This window comes from Equus quagga, chromosome 21 (assembly GCF_021613505.1).
Source record: "Equus quagga isolate Etosha38 chromosome 21, UCLA_HA_Equagga_1.0, whole genome shotgun sequence".
Lineage (NCBI taxonomy): Eukaryota > Metazoa > Chordata > Mammalia > Perissodactyla > Equidae > Equus > Equus quagga.
This window is the reverse complement of record NC_060287.1, coordinates 10,249,156-10,262,524: the sequence shown is the minus strand read 5'-3', so window position 1 is coordinate 10,262,524 and position 13,369 is coordinate 10,249,156. Positions and strand designations below refer to the sequence as shown.

The following is a 13,369-nucleotide window of genomic DNA, read 5'->3' as shown; positions in this document are numbered from 1 at the left end:
GGCTCAGAAACAAGCTAAGTGGTTTATGGCCAAAATCCCTGTTTACTATACATACTTGTCAAAGTAGGGAATTTTTTTCACCAACAAAATGTTTTTTAAAGGTCTTTGTCTCTTAAATTCCACAATAAACAATTTGTCCTTAAAAAGGAAAAAAATGAGAGGAAGTTCTCAGATGAGACGTTGTGAGAAATAATCAGAATGACATCATGGAGCAGGGAGAGAGGGATTATGAGAATGAAAAACATCTGGACTATGGATACAAAGGAGTTGACAGAACCATTTCTGCTGATCAATTTAAGATGTGACTCAAACATTCAAAAACTTGTGCCATAGATTATGGCATCCATTTTGGCTCATATAGCACCAAACAATAGATCTTTATCAAAATTAGCAAAGTGCAAATACAATTCATTAATTCAACAAATATTTATTAAGTGTCTGTCACATCACAGGCATTGTGTGCACAGAAATAGACTGCAAATGCAACGTCCCTTCTTTATGGACAGATCTTACATTCTAGAGGAGGACAGAATCTTCTCATTTTTGTGTTCCGAATTATACAGACCCCTGAAAGTGCATGATCTGAAAAAATGGTAGATTTGTTTCCCTTTAAAGACAAAGTTTTCACAGCAATAGCTGTCATTTAATTACTATATTAGAAGGGCTCTATGTTTGAAGACCCAGAGATTAAAGCACATTCTCCTCCTCTACATAACCAAGACAGAATTCTCCATAATTTTGAAAACTTAATTCAATCTCCTGTAACAAACACTTTTAGAGCTCCCAAAGGCAAGATGATAATTTCCTTTAAACATTTGAAATAAAATATTTATAGCACTTTTTAAAGTCTGCATTTAATATAGACTACTCTAATAAATAATGTGTTCTTCAAATATCAACCTTATGCTTCACATGATAAAACAACCACATCAAAACATTCCCCAAACCTTACCTTGGACAGTCAGAGTAGCTGATGCTTCAGCTTTTCCAACCATATTTTCTGCAACACAAGTGTATGACCCCATGTCACCAGCCATCACCTTCCGAATTTTCAAGGTATGATCATCTCTGATTTCGTATCTGGTGACATAACAAAAGAAAGCACAGTTAAGTGACTCTCTACTTGAAAGAACATATCATTACAAATATAACGCATCTAGGCACCAAATCACACACAACATTCTCTTCAGAAAATTTAAACTAAAATGCGGCATTCCTCTAAGTAAGCACGAGACAGAAAAGAGCTTAGCTTTATATTTATATGGATTAAAATATTAAACTACTTTCTAAAAGAAAATGTGGCACTTATTCATTTATTTGAATGAATTTTGGCACTTATTCATTTATTTCCTCAAGCTACTGTACTCATACTAAAATTAAAAGACAGTGACTGTGAAATAAATTCTTATTATATGCCAGACTTTAGAGTTTTATAGGTTTTATCTTATAAAATTCTTACAATAGTTGTATGAAGTAAGTATTATGTTTATCTCCATTTTCCAAATGAGAAAACTGAGACATAGGAAAATAAGGTGACCTGACTTTGGTCCTCAGCTAGTCTAGTGGCAGAGTTGATATTTGAACCCAGCCAGTCTTATTCGAGAGTCCACTTGCCTTGCCTCATCTTCTCTCCCCTTAAATGTTGGGTTTCCCTTGAAGTTTCACTTTAATCCTCCTTTTACTCTACATAATATCCCTGAGTTATATTATCTACTATGATTTATATATTGATCAACCATACAAACATTTCCAACCCTTATTTCATCTAAGCTCCAAATTCATAATTCCAACTGACTAATAATTAGAAATCCTATCCCCCAGGGTCCTAAAATTTAATATGTCAAATAACACTTTCTTTTCTGACCCTATCACATAAACAAACTTTCTCCTAACACAATCTACCGATCTTCCTTCACCAGCCCCCTATATCTAACAAATCGCCCAATGCACCAATTTAGTCTCAGAAATTTCTCTTTACTATGGACCCCTATCTCCATCTCATCTCCCAGTTCAGACAATTCACATCTCTTATCTGGACAGCAACAATGGTGACTCTGCCACTAGCCTCTCCCCGTATTAATGCAATATCCATAGGGCCAAAAAATTATTTTCTCTAAAAAGTAATACACTTCATATTAATTCCTCTTGGTTCAGCAGGGTGCACACAATATGATTCAAAATTCCTCAGTCAATTATACAAAGCCCCTGATAATTTGGTGGCAGTATCTTCAACCCGATATCCCATAACTTCTTGCCACATGCTCTATGTGCTAGCCATGTTAAACTTTCCCCCACTCAAAATATGGGATATTCTTTCTCAGATTTTTGTCTATGTTATGAGGTCTCTTCTTTTTCTTGCTTATCAAATTGATACATATTTTTCAATTTCATTGCTTACATGTCACCCTCCTTTGAGAACTCTCTTCTGATTTCCTGTTCCCACAGGTCTAACTTTATGTGACAAAAAGATTTGCTACTTTATTCTGTATCTGTCCATACATGTCTTTTTTTTGAGCTCCTTGAGAGCAGAAACTATGTCTAACCCACTGCTGTAATCCCAAAACTTACCAGGGGCTCAACACATGTTTGCTGAATGAAGGGACACACACAGAAGACAGCCTGAAGAATAACGCATTTCATTGCCTCATTCCCTAAGGCTACGAGTGTGTCTCTGCTCCCAGCCAATTTAAGGACTTGACAGATATCAAGAAACTCTGACCTCTTCTACCATTCCCTGGTGATGTTGTAACCAAAGGAAAGGAAGTCTGCTTTTTAACTGGTTCATAGTTATATCTTTAACGCTGCACCTCCTTTCTCTTCCCTACCTACTCCCATAAATGAAATTGGTATTAACTCTGGTTTGGTTGAACAGCAGAGAAACTTGTTTAAGGAATATCACATTTTACAAGGGCCCCCTGGGCAGGTGAGGCAGGAATGTATTGTTCTTAACTGAAGCCCTCAGAGAAAGCATGGCAACCTCCTGGTTCTAATTATCTGTAGTAACGTGTCTAGCCCCGGATCAAGGAGTCTAGAGTGGACTGTTCTAGTGGCATGTATGTGAACCGTGGTCTGTTGAGAACCATAGAAATTTCAAGTGGGTGAATCACATCACTAAATTCTGATCAATACCTGGATTTGGGCAGTTCTCCATCATCTTTCCTCCATCGTACCGTCGGCACGGGGTCACCTCGGGCCTCACATTTAAATTCTGCACTGTCATCCACAGTTACTGCCAAGTTACTAGGTCTCTTCACAAACGATGGTCTCTCTAAGATTAGAAAAAGGCATCTCAAGAAAAAATAAATACGAACAAACTGAAAACGATTTTAGAAGTTCAGTAAGAACAAATCTATAATTTAAAATATTATTTAGAAAATTATTCCACATAGCTGCCTACTTCTAGAAGCTCCTCCATAGGTTGGGTCTTTCCTCCTCATTTTCCTTCCACATCTTGGCTACTTTATTTTAGGCTGCTTTACTGATTCCTTATTGCCTCTTCTAACCCCCCAAAATATCGGTTTACCTTCAAGAAAAGGTCATTTCTTTCTCCCTTGTGGAAAGATACTAGGCAATAAGAGATGCATATTACAGTGAACACATTAGATAAAACGGCACTTACCTAAAACAGTCAGCTCAGCTACCTCACTCTCACGTTCCCCAACCATGTTGGTACCAACACAAACATATTTGCCAGCATCACTTTTGCGGGTGTAAGTAATCATGAGCTTTCCTCCTCGTATCTTAAAAAAAAGTTTCACAGGAATACTATTAAAATTGCTTTAGTTATGTTTATATGACAGAGGTCTCCATAAGTGAAGTCTACTTTCTAAGCTTACAAACAAAACATAATTATATCAAAAAGGTGATGTATATTATCAGCTATAAGTAATACCTTTAAACAGAATTTATTCCAAAGGTCCAATATGAAAGAAGCAAAACATTTTTACTTACCAACATTTCTTGTAAAGTTATTAGATCCTGTATAAGTAGAAATTTGTGTTTTCAAACTGGCCAAGTTTTTCATATTATTTAGTTAAATGAAAACCAAAAAATTGCATGAATAATTTGGTTAATAAGTGGAAAAAAAGAAAAAGGAAATTCTTAATACCATATGATTATAATTAATATGTAAATACATATTAGCTGTAAGTGATTTCAGGGAAGCATATTTAGTATTATAAGATGTGGGAAAGAAATGTCTCTAATTAGTTAATTTGCCAGAGTTGTTTTAAAGGAATATGTCTTTAAAGATTCAAAACCTTGCAGAACCTGACATGTCCTAAAAAACATAGGTGCTGCCACCCAAGTAGTTTCTTGGGGACTTAGAAGGCAGAGACTGAAGAGATCCTAATACATCATCTGGAAAGTCATTCGGGTACACTCTTGAACATTTAATTATTTGAAGAATTAATTATAAATGTAAGCAGACTTCTAGTACAATAAGTTGGCTGAAGCTAACCATGAATTAAGATTGGGATGCAGAAATTGAACTCTCTTTACTTAATTTAACATGCTTTTGGTGGGAAGTTGAGTTCAATTACCCATAAATATCTATAATGTCCTGAACCTTAGAAAGATTTTCTCAAGGATAACTTCCAGAAAGTTTATTCATGGAGGTTTGATCTCACAGTTATTCTGTACAGTGTATTTATTACACAAAGGAGGAAAGAAAGATAGAAAGAAAATAAGAAAAGAAGGAAGGAAGGAACCATTCCAACGGAATTTTTTTTCATCATACACTAGGAGTTTATTGAAACTGCATCTTTATAAAGGTGGGGTCATACTGTTTTGGAATGCCTAAATTGCTTTATTTTAATGCAGACATCCAAAGAAGATACTGCAACCAAGTCTTCGGTTATATTAGGAGAAATCAAATATTAACACAACAGTTTTAGTATCTGTGGCTTTAGAAGTTCATATTTTTTACTGTCATTTTATTAAAAAAATCATCATGAGGGGCTGGCTCTGTGGTGTAGCAGTTAATTCACGTGCTCCACTGCAGTGGCCCAGGGTTTGCTGGTTTGGATCCCGGGCCCAGACCTAGCACCATTTATCAAGCCATTGCTGAGGCAGGCGTCCCACATACAAAATAAAGAAAGACAGGTATAGATATTAGCTCAGGACCAGTCTTCCTCAGCAAAAAGGAGGAAGATTGGCAGCAGATGTTAGCTCAGGTCTAATCTTCCTCAGAAAAAAAATGATCATGATTCTCTAGGAACTGTTATAAAAAGCTATCCAGGGACTTTTCTCTACATTGTTCATGACTCAAGCCCTCATGTCTAGCATAATGCCTGCATAGTCATTCAAAAGATTTTTGTTGAATGCAAACTGCTTTTATTGACAGAATCTAGTATTTTCTTCAATGAAGCATTTCTATAAGGTTTGTACGAGTTACAAGATATATTAATAACAATTTTATTGTTTTCATATTTCTTACCTAAATTTTCAAACAGAATAATAAAGAAGAAATAAACGTCACACACACAAAAATCTGCCAATTAACTACTGTCAATAGTTTGTGAGTATTCTTCTTTTGGAGCTCGCTCACTCTCTCGCAATATAGGTATTGATATACAGATATAGATATAGATAAGACAGATATAAAATACACACACACACTTTTACTAAAGTAGAATCATGTGACATATGTTCTTCTGAAGCCGTATTTTCAACTCAATAATATGTTGAGAATATTTTTACATTTTATGTATATTTAAAAAAAATTTTTTTTTAAAGATTGGCACCTGAGCTAACAACTGTGGCCAATTTTTTTTTTTTTCTGCTTTATCTCACCAAATCCCCCCTGGGACATAGTTGTATTATCTTAGTTGCAGGTCCTTGTAGTTGTGGCATGTGGTATGCTGCCTCAACCTGGCCTGATGAGCGGTGCCATGTCCGCACCCAGGATCCGAACCAGCGAAACCCTGGGCCACTGCAGCAGAGCGCGCGAACTTAACCACTCAGCCATGGGGCCGGCCCCTATTTTTACATTTTAAATGTTGAAAATGTTGTATACAGACCCTCAGCCTCAATTTCAATGACTACATAATATTCCATTAAAAATAGTATTCTATTATAAAATATGGATCTACCATATTTTACCAGACTATTCTTCTATTGATAGATGCTTAAGGTATTTCATTTTTCTCTGTTATAAACAGCACTGAAATCAGCATCCTCTTGCATGTATCTTTTCTACATGTGTAATTATCTCCTTAGAAGGTCTCAAAGCAGGCTTCTCAAATCACACGTATACCTAACCTTAAGGCTGTTTGTTCATGGTGCTAACTATTTTATGTTTTATAAAGTTGCTTTTGTGGAAATATATCATTTAAATTTTGGTTTTTAGCATAATCCTGCTGTGAGACTATTAGGGGAAGTGTTATAATAGCTTCATTTTTCACTTGAGGGAGCAGCAGCTCAGAAAAGTACAACCTCTCCTCCCACATACCTCTGCTATGCCTATCATCACAATATGTTTTAATTATGCTTTTAAATGTCAGATTTCCTCCCTGTGAACTCTGAGGCACAAAAGCATCTCTAATTCCTCTTTATAGCCCCAGGACCTGTCACAATGCCTAGTAAATAGTAAAATTTGTGTAGAAGGAAAATGACATGCCCAACGTCATATAGCAAGTTGGAACAGGGCTAAGATTTTAGGCTAGACATGTGTCTTTGGCTATACTAGATGTACAAATGACAAGAAATGCACAAGCTACAGCTCTGTTATCATTGCAGTTTAAGAAACTTGAGTTCTTGAGGTTCAGAAAATTTTGAGTATCATACTATCAAGATCCTTCGAAGAAGATCCATTGTAGCCTTTCGCCATGTACTTATTTTGAAACAATTCATAAACATTATCAAAACCTTGAGGAAACAAAAATGTTTGAGCAACAAGCAATGTGACAAATTCTATTCCTGAAATGGCAGTGAGCTGATATGTGATCCTTGATGTTCCTTTACTGATTCTCTAACTTTGGACAAGACATGGAGCCTCTCCTACCTCAGAATTTAACCTTAAATGTCCCTACATATTCAGGGGGTCAGTTCATTTCTGAAGAAATTGCACATTAATAAATAAAATTTAAAGCAAAATAAGAGGAAATAAACAAATGCTTTAAATATTCTTTTTGCTCTAAAAGTTGTCAATGAGCTACACCTACAATAAAATATAAGGCTTTACTAATAATTTCAAAATATCTGCAAATATGTAGAAAAATGAGTCAGAAAATGATAAAATTAAACAATTTTCAAGAGTAAAGATTTATTTTTACAACTTCAGTATAATATAACATTAATTTACTTTTAAAAATCTTAAATACTTGGGAAAGTAGAGTTTTAAATTACATGTGGGGCACCAGCTAACATTATATATTACAGCCCAATGCTATTATACTTTGAATGAATCCATATAAATGGAGAAAAGGGGGAATTTAGTTAAGAATTATGAGGGGACTGCCAGGAGATTCTCAGACATGGAAAATGTCCAATGTTGAGATGAATGGGAGGAAATAATAACTGAGGAGAACTAGAATTCAAAGAAAGTTATAAAGTCCTAAGGAGTGTGTTGCACATATCTTATTACTATAGTCTCAACTATATAATATGCTTGGCGCAATCTTGGAAAAATTTTCTAACTCAATCTACCGGGAGACATATGCTTTGGGAGCACATAGTTATATTTTGGCACTAACTATAAACAGAAAAATTGTTTATGTCTCATAAAAATGTGTTTTACACTTATTCACTATATCATATTTATTGTTCAAATTGAAAGTAACCCATCAAGCATTTTACAAAATATTTTCTCTGCCCTTTGCAAGTAAACAAATACTAATAGTATGCACCACTAGGATAAATTTTCTACAAGAAATGTTTTTTATTGAATCAGATATCTTGAGAAGCTTTTTTCATTAGTATCATCATATTACTAATAGCATACATTTATCACAGCTGTTCATTTATATATAATCTCTGTATCAATGAGAAATGAAAATTAAAATAACTGAGGCCTGAAAATAAAAATATTAAACTTAAAAAAAGATTTTTAATGAGAAAAATGTATTTTCTTTGTCACAACAGCATAGATATTAATCATCAATGGCTAAATGAAGTCAACTAAATCCCATCTTGCTTTTCCACTCAACATATTCTTTACCAACGCTATCTAGGTTGGCACTGAACTCAAAATCAAAGTATATATAAAAGTTAAAAAAAAAAGATTTCTAAATCCCAGGTAATCTTTCAAATTGGTCAAAGGTAGATACCTCCACAGAGGAAAGAAAAGTGAGCATGGACGTGTGACTTTAGGCAAGGGATTAAGTCCCTTGTTTTTCATCTCTAAAATGGGGCTAATATTAAATACTCTATATTTATAATATTGATATATATATCTATAACATTAAACGCCCTATTTGGGAAATCATTGTTGAGACTTCCCAGATTAGTATAAATCCTCCCACACAACTTCTAACCCATCAATAAGACACTCATTCTAAAATACCACATCGCATTCTATACTCACTGGCAATAATGGTTAGGATCCCAAAGTAGAGTTTACAATTACAATGGAAGACTAAACAAGCCTCGTCAAACCTGGGAGGAACTTATTTCCTCAGAGATGACAGAGACAGAAATTGATAAAAGTGAAGGAAGAAACAAAAAGTACAGCAAACAAAGAAATACAAAAAAAAAAAATGGATTAAAATGATGGTCTTCAGTTTCTATAAATTCAAATTGATTTTGGCATGTTGTCAATGGCCAGATTGAAACAGAGCTAACCAAAAGCCATAATTCTATTCTCTATGGTCACAGATGTGGACTACACGGTTGCCTGTTCTTTTCAACAAATCAAAGAAGAGAAAAAACATAGTCTATAACCCTGATCAAATACAACATACCAGCTTTCAAGCAGTACCTACTATTAACAATCACCATTTCCAGTCATATAGAAACACTGATTGTAAAGGGTGACTTTATACATTCTAAATCTCAGTGTCCCTTTGTAAAGCCAAAATTGACATTTCCTCTCTCTACGTGGAAAGGAAAAATATGTCTAATACATACAAAACACTATAAATGTGAAAATAGCACTATTTAAAACAAGCTAAGAAATATTTCTTGGCAGGTCTCTTCCTGCAGCTGGATCTGACAGCCAAATTGTAAACCTATCAAAAACGAGTTTGTATAATGAACAGACACAATGTTAAACACTGCACTGCAGCCGGGCTACTTCAATTAACATAATCCGGGTCGTGGAGAAGCAGAACGTGTTAAGCTTGCAGACAATATGCTGGCATCTAGCCTATGTCAAAAACGCCAGGCAGAGGTCCCACTTCCTGATTACCATATACCTTCCCAGCCCACAGTGGTAACCACATTAGAAGCCCACATTTCCATAAGCTCTAGACAGTGCTTAAAGGGGGGCCTCGGTCATCTACATACTTGATGAAAATAAAACAAAAAAAGGTCCCGTTGGTCTTGCTGCTTTTGCGGAAGGAAACAGAGGGGGAGAAAGGAGGAGGTGGTAAAGAATTTTAAAGTTCAAATATCTCTACACTTTATATTTTTCTTCAGAATACTCTCAGATTTTTTAAAAAGATGTTTTAGAGACATTAAGGTATGGAATACCTCCATGTACTTGATATACATGATTCTTATATGCTAGCATTTTCCCTTCAAGAAACTATAAATGATTATTGTACTTATGGGTAAAAAGTCTTCTCTCCTCGTACTTAAAGACTTCTCTAAAGCAGTTAAAAATCCCTTTCCGGAATGCATTCATCTCCTTTACTGACTTGCGTACTGACGAACAACATAGAAAAATCAGGTATAAGATAAAGATTTTCAATCAAAAGTCACAAGAATCATTTTATATTTCTGGTAAGCATGAATAAAACTACAATCAGAATTATTATGTCCAGAATACAGAAGAAAAACTTACTATCTTGCACACATAGAAACATGCTTTCTTTGAAAAAGTAAATTAAGTTTTGTGTCTGTATATTCTATGGAGTATACAGCTTACTCTGCGATCAGTGCTTAAAATCAGAAATAAAGATGAACTTAAAATGAACTCGTTGGTATGTCTTCGTTTTCTACCCTAAAGCAAGTCAGATGATTTGCAGTATCTGTTACACAGGAATTTTTTTTTTCAGGCATCACCCCCGCAACGTTATCCATACACCTCTAGGTTAACATACTAAACCAACTGGGGCTAATTAACTAGTTTGGCTACACAAAATCTTTTCTGCTTTTAATTACATTAACCTAATATGACTTGAATTCAGCAGACCAAAAACGAAACCGCTAATTATATTAAGGGCTTCAAAGATGATTTCAAATTGCTAACCACCCAACTGTCATATAATTTATTTCATTTCCTTTAATAGATTTTGCATTTAAAATCTGTTCCTTACTAGAAACACTGTTTTTAAAATACATTATAACAACGTATTAAAAGAATATGGATTTAAAATGCTAAAGGAGAAACATGTTTACATAATATATATGACACACATATAGGTGTCATCACACCCATGAGAAATTGTGCAGTGCTTAATTTTTACAGTTCTCTAAGAGATTAAAGGCTTGTAAGTATTCATTTACATTAGTAAAGGCTTGATAACCAGGATTAACGTGAGGAGTGAAATTTTTAAAGCACCTGGGATGAGAAATTATTTTTTCTGAAAAATTTGATTCTTCACCACTGTTTTCGTACTCTTTTGCAAAGTAAATGAGATGAGAGGTTTTGAATTATAGTCTAGTGTATTATCCTTAAACAATTCAATACTAACTGTCTTTGGGCTGAATATCTCTTCATAACAGTCCTGTCAATTCTGCCTGCATCTTTGACCTGGAGAACAGACACCAAGCTGTTGTAACTAGAAAAGTACTTTGCATGGGTTTAAGACTTCTTAATGACAATGAGATGCAGGTAGCCCAGATGGCCAGACGTAGCCCCCAGACATCCTCCTTGGTGAAATAGACTGCAGGGCCGTTTGGGATGGTCCCTAAGGACTCCTTTCAACAGAGACATGTAGAGAAGAGTCAAAATAACAGCTTTTATTCCTTTAAAATTTAGCGTTAATTCCACAACAACAAAAATAAAGAAAAAAAGATACCTTGTTTGAGCAGGGAGCAGAGAGAGGGAGGAAGCAGAATAATCACCTATTACTTTCCAATCCGGCTGCAAAAGTGGTACCAACCTTTACAGTAAACAATTTAGATGAAAGCATCCACACCGTCCAATGTATACTATAGTATCTTTCAAAAACAATCATGCTTGATTGCATTCTAAATTAGGCAAAAACACTGATGGTAGTGTAATTATATTATACAAATGGTAGAAAAAGGATAAAATACATCTCTCGTAGCGATCTAAAAAATTATAATCAAGTAAGATAATTCATATAATTCAGATCTTATGCAATATCAAAGAAATTACAGTATTTCTTACTTGGCAATATTTCTTACTCACACCCTCAGGTAAATAGTTCAATATGAACAGTTAATAGAAAAGGCATGTCTAGAAGTAAATAATTTCATGTTTTTATTAATTATGGTTTAAAAACATGTAGCTTGTTTATATTTCTGAATATATACATTAGTAATTTTGTTGTTTCACTCTTTGGAATCTAAATTTTAATATAATTAGTAATCAGATAAAAATTTAAATTTTTGATAAATCTATTAAAAATCATTGATACAAAACAATTTATATCTACTACTCTCGTCACCATCAACACTTTTCTTAAGCATAAGAACAAATTTCAAGAAATTAATTTTTATTTATCCTATGTATTTGTACTAATCTTCACACAAAAATAACAATTTTTAAAATGATATCATGTATCCATGACGATCTCATATTCCAGTTTCAAACCTAAGTTTTAATTTAGATAAATATATAAAGAACAAACTAGGGTCAGCCAAATCACAGTTCTTCATCCTGGCTAACAAAGCTTATTTACTCTTTCTACTCTTCATAAAGGCTACTATCTCTCATTTTTCAAAAACTTTTCACCTCTCCCCATTCCTCCTTCCTTCTGGTTCACCTTGAAAAAGAGAGTGGGGGGTGGGAGGAGAAGGAAGAAGAAATGCATGGTTTTAAATCTCACCCACTCAGCTCTCTTGATTAGATATGATCTGGCTGCTCATCCAAAGCCTGTTAGGGAAGCTGCCTTGTACCCACAACCAGCTCATTATGGACTCATGACCCAAATGAGAGAGACTGGAACCTAGAGAGGAGTTCAACTAAGAAAAATAGACTATATGCTAATATTTACAATATTTTTTACTATAGATTATAAAAAAATTAATTCAGTCAGATTTCAATCACACTGTAAAAAGTTTTCACCTGGCTATTACCAATCCACTTACTCTCTACTCTTATGCAAAGTCCATTTCCTCTTTTACAGCCTACTTAAAGTGTAACTAATGTTCACGGGACTTGCGCAAAAAATCTCTTATAATAAAAGGATACCTGGATAAGTACATATTCATTGTAAAGAAAATACAAAAATGACAAATTGAAATCAATCAAATGACCAGTCTACATTTTTCTTGGTTACATTAAAACGGACAACATTGCAAGGAGAAAACCATAACTTGTTGTTGGTCTTTCAACTGTTCTCTTAGGAGTGGAATTGAGAGGAAAAATAGGCAATTAGGATCTCTCCATTGGCCTCCCATATTTGCTTGGGCTACATGCATACAAGAGAACATGATCCGATTTCATTTGTTTGCTGGTACACTTTACAATACCATTTAAAAACCAACATGATTTCAGCCAGGAGTTTAAACACACTCGATCATCAGAGAGAAGCAACAAGAGACTCATACAGAAAAAGCAATTATCCCAGTGGGAACGCGTGGCTCTCGACACAGCTTGGTGAGCTGCCAGCTGAGAACACAGGCCTGGGAGAAATGCTGCCTACGACTATGGCAGCTGCGTTTCTCTGTTACTTCCACTTCTCCTAACCTTCTCATTTCTTCCTTATAGTAATTTATAAATTGGTAGTTGGCTCTTTGCTGCTGCAGAAGCACACCTATGATAATTTGATTACAAAGGACATCAGAATAGCTGTATTGTTAACTGCAGGCAAGTGGGAGCCACCCTACAGTGAGACACAGTTAAGGTAAAGGGAGAGGATGATTTTCTTTGTCAAGGTATAAATTATTGCCTTTCTATCTAGTTTATGTCACCAGAGGAGCTTTTCATGAATTCTAATTTTAACGAGGAATAATAGAAAGAAGAAACATGGTCTTGTTAAAACACACATTTTTCCTTGCTTAAGTGTGGCTTAAAGTCAATAGGAAGACTTGGGTTTGGCATTTTCTCTTGGACACCCACTTTCTTGGGCCAGAG

At 34.8% G+C, this 13,369-nt stretch overlaps 1 protein-coding gene across 4 annotated transcripts in view; it reads right to left on the bottom strand.

The window, feature by feature from the left end:
* ROBO1 (roundabout guidance receptor 1) overlaps positions 1-13,369 on the bottom strand; it is a 380,310-nt gene that overhangs the window by 106,913 nt on the left and 260,028 nt on the right. For all 4 annotated transcript variants that reach the window (XM_046648052.1, XM_046648054.1, XM_046648053.1 and 1 more), the window contains exons 4-6: positions 3,620-3,740; positions 3,130-3,268; positions 953-1,080 (exon numbers count right to left, since the gene is read on the bottom strand). In XM_046648052.1, the coding sequence (XP_046504008.1) occupies positions 953-1,080; positions 3,130-3,268; positions 3,620-3,740 (388 nt within the window). The remainder of the gene's footprint in view (positions 1-952; positions 1,081-3,129; positions 3,269-3,619; positions 3,741-13,369) is intronic.